The sequence below is a fragment of the Cylas formicarius genome, unplaced genomic scaffold (genome assembly GCF_029955315.1).
Source record: "Cylas formicarius isolate icCylForm1 unplaced genomic scaffold, icCylForm1.1 PGA_scaffold_7__23_contigs__length_41026272, whole genome shotgun sequence".
Lineage (NCBI taxonomy): Eukaryota > Metazoa > Arthropoda > Insecta > Coleoptera > Brentidae > Cylas > Cylas formicarius.
The window spans coordinates 23,552,844-23,574,607 of NW_026844352.1; the positions used below are offsets into that span (position 1 = coordinate 23,552,844).

Sequence of the window (21,764 nt, forward strand, 5' to 3'; positions counted from 1 at the left end):
AGCTTAAACATTTCTTCCTACCTTTTTTCCAGTTTCTTAATGCTTCAACGCAATCGGAACAAACAGTATGAGGACTTGTCTTGGTTGCCAATTTTTACACCAAAATAAGCGTGGTATATATTTTTCACAAAAAAAGTTATAGTTAGCCTTTGCTTTACTACAACATGACTACCACGCATATGACAAAAGTTATTTGGATTGTTCACACAAGGTCTTCTTTCCATATTTATACGTTCTAGAACACTAGAAATACGCAAGAACGAAGACAACAGGCGCGAACACAGTAGCACGACGACCAATACGACCAAACTTCGCATAAGCAAGTTACAACGCTGTATTGACGCTTCTGCGCGTACTCTGTTGCTTTGTAGAGAAATCTGCAGTATGCCAAGTCACATTTCATTTCACATAAATAAGTCATGCCTAACAAGGAACAAACATATTCATGTCATAGATATGCATATAAATTAAATAAAATTTTTAAGATATAGAGCGCTATAAAAAAAATAACGTGATAGAGCAAAAAGTATGGCTTTTTTTGGAAAAGGGGCCCCCAAAAATATACAAATAAGGATATAGCTTTCAAACATCAAAATCGCTGTAGACATGTGTCATTATTACAGGTATAAGTAAAAACAGTAATTTGCAATATTGTAAAATAATGAATTCATATTGCCTTGTTGCGTTGGCTCTTTTCTCTGCTGCTTCGCACGCAACAACATAACTGTCATGGTTTTATTTAGATGGATTTATTATAGAAAACTCGGTCTAACCGAGCCCCATCTGCCAAATTTTAAGTGGATATTAAATTAAATAAATTTGGTAATAGTGAGAAAATTTTTATTTTGAATTTCTAAAACAATCATTTTATTGTATAATAAAATAGTTTAAATAAAAGATAACCTGAAGTCACATGATAACGGTTTTAATTATACTTTACATGAAAATCATCAAACGCCATAGGGTCTGACTTATATATGTACATATTTGATATATCTTATATACAATTAAAAAAACTATAAATAAATAAAACAGACGTGGCTTCAGATTGAACATACATATAATCATAGTTCTTCAAATCGACATAAGAATATTTGTTTATTATTGCATTTTCCAAACCATTTTTATGTCGATTTCCTCTGCGGATTTAAAAATATAAAAACAACTACGAGATTGCACCCATACACTTTATAATTTTTTTCGTCTATTCCACCCTAGGAATAAAATAATTTCTAATCTGCGATACCCTCTTCCAGAGACGTTGTTAGAAAGATCGGGTATTCTTTAAACACCGTCTCCGCCGCGAACTGTACAAAAGTTAAAGTTCATAACTGAAATAAATCATGAGATTTGGAAAGTGATCTAACACTTATATAATTTTTTCTTTTAAATAGGTATGTTACTAAGGTAAAATTTTATCAGGGAAGTAATTATGGAAGACGTAATAATTTGCACGAATTATTGTGCATAACCTTTTTCTTTTTAATCCCTCGGCAGTTCGTGCCAATACACCAAAATATTTAATCCACAAAAATTTCTTGTGGATATAACCAATTGTGTTATGTGAAAACAAAATTAAGGAAGAAACATAAATATTTTTTGTTTCATTATATATTACGGCATTTGCGAAAGAACAAATTATCTTTATAACAAATAAAATTCTTTTTTTTTTTAAGCACACCCATTTTCACAGAAAAATTAGCTCATAATGTGTGAGCGAATTATGTTACCGTCAGTCAGCAGCACATATGAAAGACGTAACTAAAATCTTTTTGAACGGTGCAAACCCTTAAATATTCCATAATTTTATCTCTGAATGTTATTTTCGTGAGCATTCGTTTACTGAAATGTGTATTATTAAATTGATTATGTACATATTATGAAGTTTTGTAGCATAGCTAATGATTAAAACAGTTCAGGAACATTTGAAATGTTTTTTAACCCATTTCGCACTTGCAATCAAATTGGTTAATACAAATTTTATTCGGAATACTCCATACATGAGCATATTTATGAAGTGAACTCTTCCCTGTATATAATTAAGTATTTGACAATTATAGTTGAATGTAGTGGGCATGTTACTTGAAGACAAACGCTTATGAAAATTGTTAGGAATGTAAGAAACATTGTTTAAACAAATATTTCAAAAGGCCACTTGCACCTTTACCATTAGTCCAAGTCTGTGATTTATAACTAAATTTTAATGTTTAGGGTACCACCTTTAAGATTTCTTCATCGAGTGATACTCGAGTGATACTGCCCATTTGTAGCATATTGCGAAGTTAAAATATGAAGGATATTCGTAAACACATATTGTCTGACAGTTGTCGCCATCTTGAACTTATTATGCAGTAAAATAGAATTTTAAAATCTAGTCGATTTTGTGATGGTATAATTCTTGGTTGATTGCAAAATAAGCTCACATACATCCTCGCATTCGGAATGTCATTACTTTATGGTGTTTTAATAAACTTAAAAGCTCCACTTAAAAAACTAAATACACAACTAAAACTACCATGATATTAATTTCTTTATATTAATTGCCTCTGCGACTTTAAGTTTTTTGCCTGCGGTAAATTTATTCTAAACACATTTATTGGAATCTACCATTTATTTCTTCCCTCTATGATTTTGTAAAACTTCAGCGAGCGACAAAGTTTTGAGGTAAAAACCTATTTGTGACTTCAAAACTTTATATACCTAGCGACGGCATATTAATCATTTAATTTTATACAGATCCCAATCAATTTTTGAAAGAGTTCTCGATCCCTCCTGAATTCAATTATTCTCCCAATAATGACAACACAATAAAAAGTTAAATAAACCAAATTAATAATAATAAAATTCGTACAAAAAGAAATCTTTTCAATACGCGTTTTCCAAAAAATCTATATATTTTGTGATGTATCACGTTCAAGTGTTCGTAACGGTCACAAAAAAAACTTACAAATTTTCGTGAATATCTGTCTTACTACATAGTCAAAAAATTCACAGCTACAATTAATTTATTAACAGTATTATGACTAGAAAAGTATAAGATATAAGACGAGAGTTTTACAAAAGTGCACGAAGTAAAACAAGGTAATTATTGGCACATCGAAAATCGGTGTAGGAATATAATAACATTTCAAAATGGATTCCACCCTATTTGTCGATTTTAATAAAACTTAGAGATATAGGCATAACATGTTCTCACGCTCTTCGCAGCACATTACTTTTGGCTTTCCACGGCGGTTAATGTAAGTCTCATTTTCTCTTTCTCTTAATTTTTGTAATCCTTAAAAAAGGCTACCTTACGTAGACTTAACCCAAACGGCGGGCACCCACTGCGGTTCCCTCTCCAGACTGTTGATTTCGCACAACAAATCGTGGTACGCTCTTTCGGTGTCGTTATTAATGATGATCATATCGAAAAAATGGCCGTATTTTTTTTCCATTTCCCTTGCTTTTTCGATTATGTCAACTAGATCTTCTTCCTAAAATAACACAGTTACAAATATAAATGTCTTAAGACAAGAAAAAAGTGCAACAAAACAAACTAATCAACTGAATGAATTTTCCATAAAGATGGAAGGGATTGCCATTATATTATTTATTTTAGTACTAAACGATTCATTTGACTTTTTTTAATTTATTAATTGAACCGCAGCCTTGGCGTTGTATATTTTAGGGAACTGTAAATCTTAAAACTTGATTTTTAGGTTAGGGACCAATTGTTGAATTGACTTTTTCCTGAAATAGTGGACGCGTCAACAAGCCCAGAATTGATAAGTAGTTAATTCATTATATTTTTGAATGCTACATACCATATCAGGAACCCAATTTAATTAATACCACTCCCTCCCAATTATTCCAATTTATTTATTTGATTATGAAAGGTGAAGCACATGAATGACGTATATCTCCCGTAACATAACAATAATGTTTGTTGGGGTTAATATCCTCGTATCTTGTACCGTTGACTTGTATAGAGTAATTTAACAAAAATCATTGTCTTGGTCTTTGCCTTGAGAGTAAAACGTTAAAATTAAAAGAAGAAAACGAAACAGTTTGCATTCTTAGGCCGCTTTCACACACACCGGTGAAGTCGATGCCGGTATTGTACGACCAAAAATATAGTGCTTTGACGTTTTAAGTATTTTACAGTACCTCAACCGCAGACCTTCGCAAATGTTAATTCTGCATTAAGTAGGTGTTGCCTGAGATGGACCGTAATGAATATTTGGTGAAACTTGAAATTTTTATTTGAAACGTAAATGGACTGTTTTAAATTTGATTAAGCATTGATGCTGGGGGGTATTTTCGAATAAGTAGAACCATTTATTTTAACATCAGGTGATATGTATCGTTATTAAGAGTTTATTCTAAATTGCAATATCCTTCCAGTAAGTACGTATTTATGTACCTGATCCTCGAGCTTTAACCCTGCGAGGCTGTTTTCACTGGATAGTTCAAAGGGTAAGGGTAAGTACCTGTACTCTATTATTACAGGTAAGTTTGAAAATATTCATTTTTGTCTTGTGTGCCTCTCGATTAACAATATTCTTCTTGTATTTTTCTATCTTCTACATAGTTTTTCACGCAGTAGATAAAGGTACGTCATAAAAATACCGATAGATAATTATAAAACTAAATAATTAATAAGTAGAAGTAGGAGCAGGAATAACAACAAGGGACATAGAACGTAATATTTTTTTTACTTTGTACTAATTTTTATAAGTATATGTTACAAGAATTGCTCTGCGAAAAAGATTGAACACATACTTATATCTCGCTTATTAGTGTGGGTAGATAAATTCCTAGGACGGTCCTGGAATGGTTACGGGTAAGGGTCTGTTCGGCAGGGTGTTCTATAACGGGCTGCGGTTTTGGAGTTATAAACAGTGGGTTGTACAAGCACTATAATTCTGGTCGATGTATACCGGCGCCATCGCTGGTTCCAATACGTGTAAAAAATCAATATTTAAGGACAACACTCCCTTCGGCTATAATCGAGACTATAATTTTATAATTATAATCTTTGATTTTCATCTATGTTAACCCATTTTGTTCCAGTGGTGCGTTAATGCACCACCTATTTATAATTTTTTTGTCACATCCAGGAAATATTTTTGCACATCCATTTAGAAATTTTATTATTATCACTAGTAAAGGACATAAAACCGTAGAAATCGCTAATTTATGTGTAAAGGAAAAATCTTATATATGACTTCAAAAGTTAACAAAAGCAGTACATAAATTTGTATCACATTTTAAAGTAAATCCAAAATATTAAAAAAATATATTTTGGATTTGTATTGCCATTTTTGTTAACCCTATAGCATGTAGATTACATCGCAGAAAACATACATTGAGAATACTATATCGATTATGCTTTATTTTTTGAAAATATTTCCTGGTGCATGAATGCACCACTGGTTTTATCTGTGAAACAAAACTTTGTTAATGGAAGTCTAGACCAGTCAGCGCATGTAGAATAAACATCCAACAATTAGCGTGTTCTTTAGTATTAGTTTGTGCCTTGTGCAGTGAACGTTACAGTTCGTAAAATATGGCATTTCCGAGGTATTTGACTCAAAAGCAATTAGAGGCGGCTGTGGAGGAGATCGTGATGGATGAGGACAGTAACAGTGAAAGTCGCAAGTATTATTATTTACGTATTCTTATGTATGGTAGCATTCCATTCCTTGTAAATTTATGCTAAAAATATCCACCCGACGTGGATACTTTGACTGGGAAAAAGATATGAACGATAACATAAATCTACAAGAGTTTAGGGAACCAACTGATATAGTTGGAAATTTCGAGTTACATACGCCGAATGATACAGCTGTCCTTCAACAGTCCTGTAATTCATCAACTACTGAACCTGAATGGGACTCATCAGAGGATGAAACCCCGGAATTCAAAAGAAGAATGGAAGAATGGTCAGATTGGGTACACTCACACACCTATATCTGATGAATTTAGATCATGTAAGGAACTAAAAACTAGGCTCTCTGGAAAAACTCCGCTTGAAATATTTTTTATATTTTTTGATGACGATTTAATTTTAAATCTTACATTGCTTTGCGACTTTTAAAAACTGATAAAACAAATCTTGCACCTGCTATAGATGAAGTGCGTTATGATAATCAAAGTCACCTAACGATTGTTCATGCTAATAAAGCCCGAAGGAGATGTAGAATCTGCCACAGCCACAAAATTTACGTTTATAATAAATATAATGTGCATTTATATTATATATATATATATATATATATATATATATATATATATATATATATATATATATATATATATATATATATATACAGGGTTTTTCACTTAAAACTCCGCACGCCAATAAGTCCAAAATGAAAAGAAATATTTAATTTATGTAAAAAGTAGTCAAAGTGTGGGGTCAAGTAGATATTTCCTAAAGTTTAAAAAACTCGACGCCTGCAAAGAGCTGGGCGTCGCGACGCGTCGAAAAATTATTCGATTGCAGAGACTTTGGAAATACGCGCATACAAAAGTACATATTATTTAAAAACTTTTTTGTTATTTACTCAAACTTATTTACTTTACCCGTTTCTAAGTTATACCGATTTAAAGTAAACATTTCTTGATTAATAAAAAATGTGATTAACGCTTATTTTTACAAGTATGCCATGAATGTTAGTTACTATGGCAACCATTGTTATCGCAGTTGTTTTAAGTGCAATTACAAACAATAGATTTCAACTATTTTAGTATGATTTTATTTATTATTTTTTATCGATTTAGTTCTGATAACATGATAAATAAATGAAAAAACAGTAAAATACCTACAAGTTAATAACCAAAATTATTATTGCAATTAACTACATAATAAGACATTTCAAAAATTTTGTTCAAAATTGTGTCCATCTGCTCGAACACAACTATCAAAAACTTTTAACAGATGAGCTTGGGTCACTTGTAGGAGAGTCCTTCTTGTGATAGCGGCACACGCTGCACTAATTTTGTTAATGAGATCAGCCATATCTTAGATAGGTTCTTCATAGATAACGTTTTTTAGGTAGCCCCAAAGAAAATAATCTGGTGGTGTAATGTCCGGGGACCTCGGCGGCCACCTTACCGGTCCATTAGTACCAAACCATCTATTGGGATATTCTCGGTTCAAATACCTCGTTACTATTTGGGCATTATGTGCAGGCGCTCCGTCCTGCTGTAGCCACATATTCATTCTAGTGTCAAGAAGCACTTCTTCTAATAGTTCCGGAAGTGTAGTTTGAAGAAATCTTAAATAGCGATCTGCATTTAAAGTTCCTTCGTAAAAATAAGGTCCAATAAGGAATCCATTTAATATGCCGCACCAAACATTGATACTAAAAATTCGTTGGTTACCTCTTTCTGTAATCCAACGAGGATGGTTTTCGAACCAAAAACGACAGTTGTGTCTATTAACGATTCCATTATTTTGAAATTGACTTTCGTCGCTCCATAAAATTTTCGAGAGAAAATTTGCATCTTGGCTATATAAATCGGACAATGTCGCTAAGAAATACATTCTTCTAGCATAATCGCCTGGTTCTAGTTTATGAACTAGTTTACTTTTGTACGGGTGAAAAGAGTTTCTATGTAGAATTCTCCACGAAGAAATTATGGTAACACCGGTATTTTCTTTTATCTCTGATAGGGATATCTTGGGGTTATTATCAACCTGCTGAATTACAGCAGCAGTATTTTCATCATTTGTAGCCGCCCTGTTCCTATCTCTTTTAGGTTTCATGAAGCTGCCATATTCTCTTAAGTTTTTACATAAACTTGAAAAGGTTTTTGCATCGGGGACTCTTCTATGCGGATAACGCCGTGCGTAAACTCTTTTTGCTTCTCTACAATTGCATCTGCATTCTCCAAACACCAGTAACATGTCTACTTTTTCGTCATTGCTAAATTGCACCATTTTCACATAATAATTCTTAGTTTTTTTTTAACCGAACAAATTTGGATATTTCTTGTGACAAAATGTGACAATTTTTTGATACAGCAATAACAACTTACGTTTGTAATTGCACTTAAAACAACTGCGATAACAATGGTTGCCATAGTAACTAACGTTGATGGCATACTTGTAAAAATAAGCGTTAATCACATTTTTTTTAATCAAGAAATGTTTACTTTAAATCGGTATAACTTAGAAACGGGTAAAGTAAATAAGTTTGAGTAAATAACAAAAAAGTTTTTAAATAATATGTACTTTTGTATGTGCGTATTTCCAAAGTCTCTGCAATCGAATAATTTTTCGATGCGTCGCGACGCCCAGCTCTTTGCAGGCGTCGAATATTTTGAACTTTGGGAAATATCTACTTGACCCCACACTTTGACTACTTTTTACATAAATTAAATATTTCTTTTCGTTTTGGACGTATTGGCGTGCGGAGTAAGTGAAAAACCCTGTATATATATATATATATATATATATATATATATATATATATATATATATATATATATATATTATATTCCTTTCTTAGGTACAACGACGAACGAAAATATATTGTCTGTTGAAAACGTACACCTTTTTTCTACCGCGTAAAATTATTTTATGTAAACGGCACCGTCAACACCGGAATGTGTGAAATCATCAAACTTACGGGCACGGTGCTTATTTTGTAAATAGGATACCGAAATTTTGATCTATATTAACTATTGGGTCATATTGAAAATGAAAAGTAAATATCAGTTTTAAATTTTTATGGATATCTTTTTTTGTGCGAGATTATCAAGAAAATCTTCACATATCCACCTTTTCAAAGTTTCAGTCAAAGAGTGTCGATGAACTGCGTACATTTTTTTGAACGTAATTATGAATTATGATTTTGAAAAATAAAATTAAGAATTTGTAATAGCTCACCTTGTACGTTTCGCCTAACCTATCCTTTTTAATTTTCATATTTTCAAGGTTGGGTGGTGCAACGAATACGACGTACGGTTTCAAATCCGAAGTCCTCAGTATTTTTAGACTCTGCGGGTGCAAATTTAATAGGCAAATTTTTCCCGAATTCACTACCGATCTAATGGCATCGAGCGACGTTCCGTAATAAGCCTTTTCATATTCTCCGTGTTCTACGAACTTTCTCGAAAGTATGTCCGCTTCAAACTGCGCGCGGGTTATGAAATGGTAATCTTGTCCGTCAACTTCATTTTCCTTTCTTGCCCTGGACGTGTCTGAAGTGAAATTAAATGATTTTTAGCTAAATGCAAAGAGTTATTTATATCAACGTACGAGGAACTGCAGCTGCAAATCTTTCCGAATTTTCCATCAGTCGCTGTCGAAGTTCGTGCCGCCCGATGTCCGGTGGACCTATCAGTACTATCGGCCTCTTCTTATCAGCCCTAGGATAATACAACGAAACTTCTTCGTAGGTGAGGATTTCGTCAGCGTCCATCTCGTCATTGGCATACATCGTGTAACCACCTAGACGTAAATCGCATCATAAAACTCTAATTCGTTATATCCAAAACATATTTTATTTTCCTCTATGGTCTAAAAAGGTGACACAACCACACATATAACGCCTAAGCTTCAATTCCAATCAAAAAGATTTAAAAATCGAAATAAAAGATATAGCATTTTGGTTTTAAGTATATGACCATCTCTTTGTTACATTTATTACAGTCATTTATATTTGGAATATTATCAGACAGTACTTCATAGGATTTTAGAACCTTGTAGTGAGGCCCCTTTTGAAAAAAAGTAGCGCTATGAACTGGAATCAACAGGCTTTCTCTGTTCCTATTTTCGTATAGTTTCTTTGAAATAAATGAAGATTTTTTTAAACACGTGTAACCCACGAAAGATGGAACAAAGAAGTAGCTGTTAGTATTGCAAGTTTAGTACTTCATAGGAGTTTAGAGGTTTGTAGTGAGGTCCACTTTCAAAAAAGGTGGAGCTATGAATTGGAATCAACAGGCTTTCTCTTTTTCTAGTATGAATGTGCATATTTTCATATAGTTTCTCTAATATAAATAAAGATTTTTTTTACAAATGTAACCCATGAATGATAGTATAAAGAAGTAGCTGTTAGTACTGCAAGTTTAGTACTTTATAAGATTTTAGAGGCTTTTAGCGAGGTCTATTTAAAAAAAGTGGAGCTATGAGCTGGAATCAGCAGGTTTTCTCTGTTTCTAGTATTTATATGCATATTTTCATATAAACTATAGTTTCTTTGAAATAAATGAAGTTTTTTAACAAATGTAGCCCATGATATATAGTATAAAGAAGTAGCTGTTAGTATTGCAAGTTTAGTAATTCTTAGGATTTTAGAGGTTTGTAGTGAGGTCCACTTTCAAAAAAAGTGGAACTATGAATTGAAATCAACAGGCTTTCTGTTTTTCTAGTATGAATGTGCATATTTTCATATAGTTGCTTTAAAATAAATAGATTTTTTTTACAAATGTAACCCATGAAAGATAGTATAAGGAAGTAGCTGTTAGTACTGCAAGTTTAGTACTTTATAAAATTTTAGAGGTTTTTAGTGAGGTCTATTTAAAAAAAAGTGGAGCTATGAGCTGGAATCAGCAGGTTTTCTCTGTTTCTAGTATTTATGTGCATATTTTCATATAAACTATAGTTTCTTTGAAATAAATGAAGAAATATAGTATAAAGAAGTAGCTGTTAGTATTGCAAGATTAGTACTTCATAGGATTTTAGAGGTTTGTAGTGAGGTCAATTTTCAAAAAAAATGGAACTGGAATCTACAGGCTTTCTCTGTTTCTAGTATTATATATATAGTACTATATTTCATATAGACTGAAATAAATGAAGATTTTTTTTTACAAATGTAACCCATGAAAGAAAGATTCTGGAAGTTTAGTACTTTATAGGATTTTAGACGTTTGTAGTTAGGTCCGTTTGCAAAGAAAGCGGAGCTACGAGCTAGAATCGGCAGGTTTTCTCTGTTTCTAGTATTTATGTATATATTTATTATATAAACTATAGTTTTTTTGTAATAAATGTTGATTTTTTAAACAAATGTAAGCAATAAAACATAGTATAAAGAAGTAGCTGTTAGTACAGCAAGCTTTTTAATATAAGGCACGTTGTAAATGCATCTAATAGTGGGTTTTTGCAAAACGATAACTAATTAAAGACTGCACAATTGCATTGTCTACTGTTCATAGTTTCATGAGGTAGGTTATACCTCGACCTTCAACTTCAGCACGAGTGCTATTTAATTTCGATACGAGCCGTTCAGTTGCTTTTTCCCAGATTAGGGCTTGATCTAGCTGGACTCCCAAAAAATTCCCATTTTCCTTCTCGGTCATTACCTTTTAAGTTTTGAAAAAAAAAACAGCCCAGTTATCTCAGAATTTAGCCCTAGGTTATGCTTTTCACTCCATTCACTCATCTAACAGCTCTAGAGGATGGATATCCTGGGCAACTTGCCACCAGAATGTCCCCCTAAATTGACAAATAATTCAAGCCATCAAAACAGGAAAGACCAAGCGCTCAACCCTGCTGTACTTACCTTCGTCATACCCGCCTTTTTTCTTTTTCTTTTTCGCCGTAGTTCCACACAAAAGTGTCGCCGTCGCCTTCTTCTGTGGTTTGGCCATCCGCTCTTCTGCGGCGAGTCGCATGCTCTCCCTTTGGTGTTGGAAAGTCAATGAAGGTATTAGACCGGCCAAAGTTTGATCCTCCTCCCCTTCTCTGTAAGCTTGCCACCTGCGCAGGAATTTGCATAGAAAATATTAGACAAAGGAAGGGAATATCTAAGTGGTCTAAATTTGTTGAGTAGGATTAGCAGAGATATCAATGCGTAATGGGTAATCAAGAATGAGAGCGCGTGATAATTTGAATTTAGCGTTCGACAATAAAAGACCTAGATGGACTGCAATATTGATGAACGATTTTACCACGCACATAATAACTTGTAAGTATATAAGGAAAGTCGGTAATCACAATATGCTAGAAACGAGAGAAACGAGCATTTTTACGCGTTCTCTAGAACTAATTTCTGTACAATTATCTAATTTAGGTTTCATATTGAAATACTGTTTTCTTTAAACAAATTGTTTATTGACTAATTTTATAATAGTCGTTAATTTTCGTGTTTATATTTTGCTACAGTTTTTTAAACAAATTGTCAATTGGCACTTTTTTGAATTTGGAAGGCGAAACATTGATCTGCAATTACTACTTACCATTTAGATTTTGCCTGTGCGATATCTAGTATCTCATAAAATAATATTTAGGGTTTTAAGAGTCGTCTTTCGTGATGTAAAATTTATTTAATTTTCAAAGAGGTTATCTATCTATAAGTTTATCAAACCAAACGTTTTGCCCCCATTTACACGCACAAATTCGGGAAAAAATAGCTGGTAATTTAATATGCCAAATTTCTTGCAATCTGATGGTAGACACATTGCAATATTTACATGAAAAAATACATGTAGCAATTAGCAGTTAGGTAAGCGAAATTAACAGTAAAATGTAACCATTAACCATATTTCATATCCTAATAATAAAAAAAAAACCACCCTATACAGACTGTCTAAAAATTTATTCTAACGTAAAAAGAAATTTAAGTGGCTATGACTTGATTGGTTGTAACCATACACGCTTTGACTTCTTTTGTGAGCGTTACAAGTTATAGGATCTATATCTCCCATTACGAAAACTAACTAATCAAAACTAAAGAAAGGTCTAAAAAAGACTTGTATTTTGATGGCACTCAATGATGTCAATTTTTATTTTTACTAAACGACACGGCAAAGAAATTATCTGAAATTTTTACACATCATAAGCAGCTAGATGTAATAAAACTTTTATTTACAAAACACCTTGGAAAACTCCAAATTGTGCCAAAATCCTTAATTTCCCGTATTTAGCGAAAACGTGAAGAGTTAGCATTAGTTAAAGTTAAAGATCCTACAACACCATTCGGTAACAGTCCCACAAAATTTGGCGTTAATGTAATGAAGTTAGAGCCACTTACTTATTTTTCAAATTATATAAAAATCCTATAAAAATAAATATAATATATAATATAAATAAATATTTGCTGACAAATTATATTTACTTTAAATATATTATATATCAACGCAACCTCAAATGTCATCAATTGTTATATATATCACTTATACAAAATAATAATATTTTGAAAAAGATCAAAATTACGATCGAAACGTTAATCTAAATTTAAAGAAACTATGTTATTTGTTTTCGAGAGACCGAATACCCAAGAGAATTTATATATATAGAGACCCCATATACAGTTGTGAAAAAAAGAATGGAATCTTTTATTAACCTTTATATTTTTTATAGAAATTTGAATTTCCATGCTTGTATCGCCGTTAAAAAACAATAGTTTTAATAATTTTTAGTATTTCCTGCGGAAATGTTGGAAAAGTTGGTTCATGTTATGCCTAGAATATGCTCGCTGCTGCTGCAAAATATCAAAAATAATAAATCATATTTTGTAAAATATTTTTCTATAGAATAATACAAATTTGCATTCCTATTTGCAGCTTTAAAATTTAAACATGTGAATCTAAACAAGAATAATTATTTATCAAATGACCAAATATCGTTTTAGAAAACCGCTGTACCTGTCAAAAGTAAAACTTTTTAGAGACTTTGTATTTTCGACCCAATAAACCGCAAGTATGTAATCGTATTCTTATATATCTTATATATGACACTAAGAGTACTAAAAACAATTTCCCTTCAACAAAGATCTTTCACAACAGAATTTACTATTACTATCAAAACTTCTCAAGTATTGTGTAGATCCATTATTTTGGCGCTAGTTTGCAGATTTAATTTTGTACGATTGTAGCAAAAACAAGCTTTAAATTCAATCAAGTTTCTTGGAAATTATTTTAATTATCACTCACCAATTGGTATCTTCCTGGCTGATAATGTGCAGCACGTCGCCTTTCCTAAAACTAATTCCGAGTTCTCTACATGGAATGTACATATCGTCTTCGGGGTCGTAATCGAATAATGCCCGAATATGAAGGACCATGTCCCTTGACATGTGAGCCCTAAAAAACGCCATATAACTAACCTGATTGATATCACTGCAATGAAATCCTCCTTCAAAAAAATTATGTTATAAATATGAAGATTTTAATGTTCTGAATATGTTCCCGTTGGACGATATTTTCTATCACGTCTAGATTTTTCAATATATATTTTTTTAATATCATAAATTTAGGTTTTTTGAATTCATTTTATGCGTTAACGTCATAAACAATGTATATACATGCAAAACAGGTTTGAGCGAGTTGTAAGATAAGAAGGAAAGTACTGAATATGATTTTTTATGGCACTACATATGCGCTTGCACAGTATTCACTGTGACTTTACAAACCGTTAGACGAAAACTTATCTTCTAATTGTTTACGTTCTGTATCAAATATTTTGGTAAATTCTGCATCAAGTTCATATTCTCTATATTTTTGTTAAGTATTTTATGTGTAGTTCATGTATTTTTTCATGAACAGAGCCAATAAATATAAAATAGCAATTTGAAAATTTTTCTAAAATAAATTTTATTTAATTTTAGGTTGTAGAATGCCGAGAACTATTAAGAATTGTACAGACTGTTTTTGCTACATTTGTGGTGAGTTTACTCTAAAAATGCAGCGAAATGCCATAACCGACCTTGTTAAAACAGCTTAGCAGCTATATTTTGAATTTTTTATCGATGAGAGGAATAAAAGTTGGCTGCCAAAAATATGCTGTGACAGTTGCTCAAGAACGTTGAGAGGTTGGCTTGAAGGTATCTAAGCCTTTTACAATGCCAATGCTTTGAAGTGAATCTCAGAATCATGAAAATGATTGTTATTTCTGCAACACGAGGATTCTCGAAAAAACTCGAAAAAAAAAAGATTATATATCAGAACCTCGCCTCCCCTTGGTGAAGGCACTTTACCTCCAGTTCCACCAAACTATAAAGAAAAGATGGAAAATAAAAATACTTCCAGTATACAGCCTCAATCGAATTTTATTTCTGCCTTACCTTCATGCACTTTATCTGGATCTTCAAGTCTATCAAACCTTATTTACTTAAACAATGTGAGTTAAATAATCTTGTTAGACACTTTAATAAACAGTGGAAGTTGTTGGATAAAAGTACATATTTTCGTACAAGATTTCACGAGTTATTTTTCGAAAGATGATTTAGTATATTGTAATGATGCTGTCGGGCTTCTTCAAGAACTTACTTTTCCAGAAAATTCTGATGAATGGAGACTTTTTATTGATGCCTCAAAGGTGAGTTTGAAAGCCGTTTTACTCCATAATGGTAATAAATACCCATCAGTGCCCGTTGCACATGCAACAAACATGGAAAAAATTTATGCAAATCTGGAGGTATCCGTGCTTATTTAAAAGTTCTCGCTGCTGTTGTTTTCTGTTCTTTGTGTTTTCTATGCGAGTAGGGCAGCCGCGCAAGAGAAAAATATTAATATGTCACTTAAAATTCATTTTTTGAACTTTCTTTCCTGAAAATCTCGGTGCCGCATCAGATGAGCAGGGGGAGAGGTTTCATCGAGATATAATGCAAATTGAAAGACGCTATAATGAAACGATGAAAAGAAACAAAAATACAAAGTAACTTGTATTTTATCACCATAATGAGATAAATTTACTGATATTTATATAACTTGCAAGAGAGCAAGAGTAACTTGCAATTAGCATTTTCCACTCTAAAACAGTATTTTTTTTGTAATTGTTGTTACTTTAATAATATCGTTTTTCAATTAAATGGGCATTTTATTCAAAATCTATGTTCTGTACTTAGTTGACTATTCAATTCCATGTTCAGAGCACAAAATATAAGGAGAGTTTTTTTTTTGCAGATTCATAGAAAATACTCACCTAACATGGGACGCCGGCACTACGAGAATCGTAAGCGACCCTTCCATATCTTTAAGAATATCACAGACTGCGTTTATACTTTTACCGCGCATTTCAATTCCGTTCACTTCGAGAATTTCGTCTCCTTCGTGTAAGAGGCCGCTCTTTTCGGCCGCACCGCCCCTAACAATCCTCCCTGAAAAGCGTATCGTGCGCGACATTTTCGTTGAACGTTAAATGGCGAAAAAGAATACCTATCACTACGGCGTCGCCGTCGTTTCGCACCGTCGCACCCAACGGTTCAGTCGTTTTTTCTATTCTAATTATTTTGATATTTTCATCGCCGTATCGACTGCCCGAAACGGTAGAAGGAAGCGAATCCGATTGTAAGGGCGTCGGTGAAGTGGAGTCGGGCGGTAAAGTCGTCGCGACTCCGTCGTGAGCAACCATTAAAGCTTCAAACTCATACCCTGATGAAAAACACGAAATTTTAACTACGGCACTCCTATCAGGCAAACTGAATTATTCAGGGTTCCCCAAAGTCCATGGCCGATTGGATTTCAACAAAAAAAAACTGCCACTTGTCTACCATAATTTTTTATTGCAGTAAACAAAATATATCAAGATCAAAAAGTAGATGTCGATACCAAGTTTCTATTTTTAAATGGAATTCCATTTTCGAATTCGCAATTCTCTATGCCAATCTCTTTTTTTAGCAAAATAAAAAACAGACATTTAATTTTGAAATGAACATGTAAGTGGTTAGTACCAGTAAAGCTCTTAAGTTGTCACAATTACCCAGATAATTGAAATTTTAATTTTTATTGGATTTGTGTCCAAGTCCAAATTGTATAACGAAAAAACATAAATTTAGATGATTTAAAATTTAACATTGGATACGGAATAAGGCAAATTAATGTAAATATCCTAAGTAATGTAATACAGTGAATCTATGGAGTGAGGGATTTGGATTGTCCATAAATGCAAAAGTAAAGTAAATACATAGAAAATACATAGAAAAAATTGGCAGTTATATTTAGGGCACAATTATAAATAGTAATAATTGTAGAAATAAAAACCACAATAGTCCAAAACTAACTTTATGCAAAATGAAAAGACTCTTTTGTTGTAGCGACCTCAGATCGGATTTAAAAATGAGAATGGTTAGATGCTATGTGTTCTCGGTGCTGTATTATGGTGCGGAGACATGGACTCTGAAGAAATTGGACATGAGAAACTAATGGCATTCGATATGTGGATATACTACAGAACGCTAAGGGTAAAATGGACCGGTAAAGTGACGAACAAGGAAATCATGAGAAGAATAAGAAAAGAAAAATAAATAAAAAAATGCAAACTGAAATACCTAGGACATATCATGAGGGGAAAGAAATACTATCTACTACAATTGATACTGCAAGGGAATCTTCATGGAAAAAGGAGTATAGGAAGACGACGTCACGCATGGAAGAGAAATCTATGTGACTGGTTCGGATGCAATACAAAGACGGCACTTGAAGAAGAAGAAGAATGTTTTCGAAAGGTTTTTAAAAATATTAGCATATTGTCATGATTTTTTTAAAAGAAAGTTCAACAGAGTACAGAGTTATATATTGTTTGAGAGAGGGCGGAGCTTCATGCTCATCCTTCAACTCCAACCCCCTCGAACAATATATAAGCACGTACGGATTAAAATGGCGCCAGTTTCAGTTGAGTTCTGAAAAAGCCAACAGGATGATGAAGGAGGGATCCAGAAGATTTGTAAATAGTATATTGCCAAGAAATTGATGGTCAGTATTTTCATTTAATAACATATTTTCTTTCAAATGCCCTGAATTTTACTCAGTTTGGATCTTGTAATGGGTCTGTATAGATATTTTGCCCTAAGCAAATTGCAAACTTCTTGAGTTCTCGTTTTATCTCCGTATCAAATATGACTTAAAATATCAATTTCCAAACATATGTTATTCGGTAGCTATTATATGAGATTTAAGCTATGACATACAGGGGGAATACAAAATTATATATATTTATAACGCATGAATTTTAAATGGCACTCTCTGCATTTTATAGCGACAAAATGTGCATAATTTGATAACATAGTCAAGTAGAATGCTTATAAGATAGTTATTTCCATGATCGATGTTTTTTGCAAAATTTTCTAAAAAATAATAGAAATACATAGAAAATTTCAGAATTTTTGATCTAACGAAAAATCTTTAAAGTTAATTTTAAACCATATATCGTTAAAAAATTTTAGAGACACAAAAAATAAACGTTGAAAGATTTTGACTTTTGTTGATATGTTTTTTTCCAGGAGCTTTAGCAATTTGTTGTAGCGACTTACTCTGCATCTGGCCTATCAGAATTGGGCTCTAGATTTAAATATTTGTTGAGGTGCATATCTGGGATTACTTTTTTTTACAATATTTTCAAGATCCTTAATTTTTTTTCTGAAATTGAACGTCTTTTGAGTGTTTAGTAACGTTAACAGTTCACATTCATTGTTTTCTCTCAAAATATAACTTTTGCTTTTTTTTGGTTAGTTAGTTAGCGGAAGAGTTTTTTTTATTTTTATGGTGGCATTAACACTCATTCGGAAATTTTGTGGGTTGCGTCATTTGACCTATTAAGTGGGAATATTCACAGCAGTAGCATTAGTTTTACTCTTCGACTAATTAATTATTTGACCAAAGAAGAGGAAGCACTTCAGCAAGATAGTTGATAGTTAGTTAGACAGTAGGTTGAGACTCGAACCTAGATGTGTCAATTTAAAACAATTCCAATGTGACCGAGCCTCACGACCTTTCATTGTTGATTTGCTGTTCCAAGTTCCTAGTTGAATAGTTTTAGTTTCAATATTCATAAATAGAAATTGACACGTATGATAAATACATTTGATCAAATGAAATCTGGACACTAACCAATATTAAAATCTATATCAATTTTATTCTAATCAACCAATAAAGACGAATCATAATAGCTATGCATTGCATTGTTTGAAAACAGTTAAAGACAAAGCCATATGCCTTACCTGTTAGAAGAGTAGCCAATTCCACGGCATAGGCACTCTGCGAACTGCTTAAAGAATCTAGAGCGTCCCTTAGAGCGGATTGAGCGATAGGGGCGGCTCTGGTGGCAGTCTTGGAACGTACTGATTGAATTTTATTATGTATCGCTAGGGCTCGACCAAACTGGGGCGAGAATAACAGCGACTGAATGGCAGCTATTCGGCCCTCCAAGCCAGATAACCCCGAACCCGCCGATGGTTTCTTTAGCTGGAGTTGCAACCGTTGCACGGCCGCTACCAAATCGCCATATGCTAAACAAATAAATTTGAAGTTGAAGAGGATCCCCGGTAAACCCTATCTCCAAGTTGCAAGCAATTTTTTTTTTAATTTTCACATTTCTGATTTTAATTCTTCCGTCTCGCGTCGTAAACACCGATCTTAATTGTAAATTAACAATCGAGTGACCTTGATTTAAAACAATGCGTCGCGTCTTACCCGACTTGAGGCGTTAGATTACATCCAGTGAATTTTTAATGAAGCATGTTATAACTTTCCTTTTTTGTACCAACTAGCGAGCCTACGACTTCCTTCAATGGTTACTAAATTTTATATTGCAGGAGGTCATATGAGTACATTTACCATCGCTTTTTTAAGAACAAATCAATAGTGAGAATTGCAATTCGATATTGTATTTGGTTTTAGTGATATAGCAACAAGTTCGATTTTTTAAGATTTCTACCAACGTCCCAAAGGTTCTTGCTTTTGAAGTTAGAAAAAAGATATTTACTCATTCTTCAGGCACTTGTTTGAGTGAAATGGAATTATCAGATTAGTTTCTTACATTTTTTTAATGTCTCACTCTAAGTATCTCAGTTACTCTAAACGTGTGCTCCAAAATACTTCGATTTTGAAGTATAAGGTCTCCAAAATTTATTTTCATTTTGTCTTTTTCCAGCATCTACTGTGATCTGGTTTTTCACCCCGTTTTTATTGAGTGTTTATATTTCGAAAATACATTATTTAGTTCTTCAATAAAACAAAAATAAAAATAAAACTTTGACGCCTTGTACGTCGAAAACGAAGCATTTTAGACCGGCATTTTCTAATAACATTTTACCTTTAAATGTCTCGTGAAATGGTCACCAGGGGCAGTAATTGTTATCCTCAATTTTAAAACATGTTTCATGCTTTTTGCTCTATTTCTACAAGAATAGTCGTGGGAGGTGTTCCAACATTTTTTTAAGTTTAACGCATCAGTGACGCGATTGTGATTGCTTAACTTGCCACCAGGTGGAGTTTTCTGACAACTGCAATATTTTTCTGACAAAAGTATAGTTTCATCCTAATGGGACTAGATATTCATATAAGAACCCAACAACTGAGTGAAAACCGGATCTCCTAACCTAAAATATGGATAAAAGTGTGATTTTTGTTATTAATGTCAAAATTTCGCGAATGTACCAAATAAAGCGCAAATTTATTATATTTATTACTTTTTTACACTACATTAGAAGGGCACCCAATTACGCTGTAGCGGACATTTCTAGATTTTGACATGCCTAACCGTATTCAAATATTTAGTATTATCACTTATTCTTTCATGAATAATTTGGTTTAGTCAACTAATCAAAACCAATCAATTGTTGAAGATTACTGAATTACGACAAGTTACAATAAGACAATTTGAATGCAATAAATATTTCATAAATTTAAAGTATCAAAAGGGTAGGCCAATCAAGAGACTTTGACCAGCGTCAAATAACGGCATGTAAGATTTGGTCAGATTAGAACAACATTTGTTTTCATGGCAATCTTGATAATTATAAATGAATCATTTCTGTGGAACAAGAAAGATGTTAAATGGTTTTCCAAATTTTAATATTTAAATACATAATTTTAAATGAAAAATAAGTAGTGATACTAAACGTTTTGAAACAGCTAAGCATGTCAAAATATTAAAATGTCAGAAGTAATTTGGTACTGTTTCAAGGAATTCTTAAAATAGTAATAAACATAAATAATAACATTTTATTTTGATTTTAAATATCATTTGATATTATAAATAATAAATTAGCGCTTTATACGGTAAATTCAAAATAAAATCTAACTTTTTTGTGAGATTTAAGTTCTTTTACTCATATTTTAGGTTAGGATGGAGATATTGAGATGTGGTTTCCACTGAGTTGTTAGGCCTTTATTTGACTATCTAATCACATAAAAAAATCATATCATTGCATTTGTTCTTTTTTCAATCTATTTAAGAAAATATTGTAACACGCCCCCTACGATCAACTTTAGAATTTTTTGTAGAAATTGAGTTTTAATATTCAAAATAGCAATTGCACCCCCTGGCGGTCCTTTCAGAAACTCGAAAATAATTTCCAACATTTTCCTTTCACCTATATTTTGTTTTGGTTTTTTGTTAATTTTTAGGACCATCTGTTTTCCTAATACCGTACCTCGTCGCCCTTAATAGAACACCTGCTATATTTTTTATCATGACAATTACTTAGTTAACTTCTATTCTAATTTATATTCACCAAGTTTCGTTTTGTAACTTATGGATGCTTGGTTAAGCAAACGGATATGCTACCGTTCGCCAAGTTAAAAATAAAAATGTTTCTATTCTATTCTATTTGATAAATAACGGCAGATGGCGAACATAGTATAAAACTCACCATAGGCAATGTGAACTTGCTCCTTCTCTGGGGTGGGCGTCTCCGTCCTCGAATCTGATATTTCGTCTTCGTAGGCATCGTTAATAGCACCTTGAGGCTTACTTTCTAACGCCTGGAGCTTCCGGGATCCCCGTAGGGACCTATTTAGGAATTCATTTTGGGCAGCTATCCTATCTTCCTCCTCTTTCCTTTTGCGAATTTGCTCCTTAAATTAAAAAAAAAAACATTATTCAACTT

At 32.7% G+C, this 21,764-nt stretch overlaps 1 protein-coding gene across 2 annotated transcripts in view; it reads right to left on the reverse strand.

The window, feature by feature from the left end:
• Positions 1-826: 826 nt before the first annotated feature.
• The window catches only part of LOC132704594 (protein PALS1), a 97,910-nt gene continuing 76,972 nt past the window's right edge, over positions 827-21,764 (reverse strand). For both annotated transcript variants that reach the window (XM_060674691.1, XM_060674692.1), the window contains 9 exons: positions 21,528-21,732; positions 18,873-19,160; positions 16,093-16,308; positions 15,860-16,034; positions 13,870-14,019; positions 11,499-11,695; positions 9,254-9,445; positions 8,882-9,195; positions 827-3,476 (listed from right to left, as the gene is read on the reverse strand). In XM_060674691.1, the coding sequence (XP_060530674.1) occupies positions 3,294-3,476; positions 8,882-9,195; positions 9,254-9,445; positions 11,499-11,695; positions 13,870-14,019; positions 15,860-16,034; positions 16,093-16,308; positions 18,873-19,160; positions 21,528-21,732 (1,920 nt within the window). In that variant the 3' untranslated portion in view covers positions 827-3,293. The remainder of the gene's footprint in view (positions 3,477-8,881; positions 9,196-9,253; positions 9,446-11,498; positions 11,696-13,869; positions 14,020-15,859; positions 16,035-16,092; positions 16,309-18,872; positions 19,161-21,527; positions 21,733-21,764) is intronic.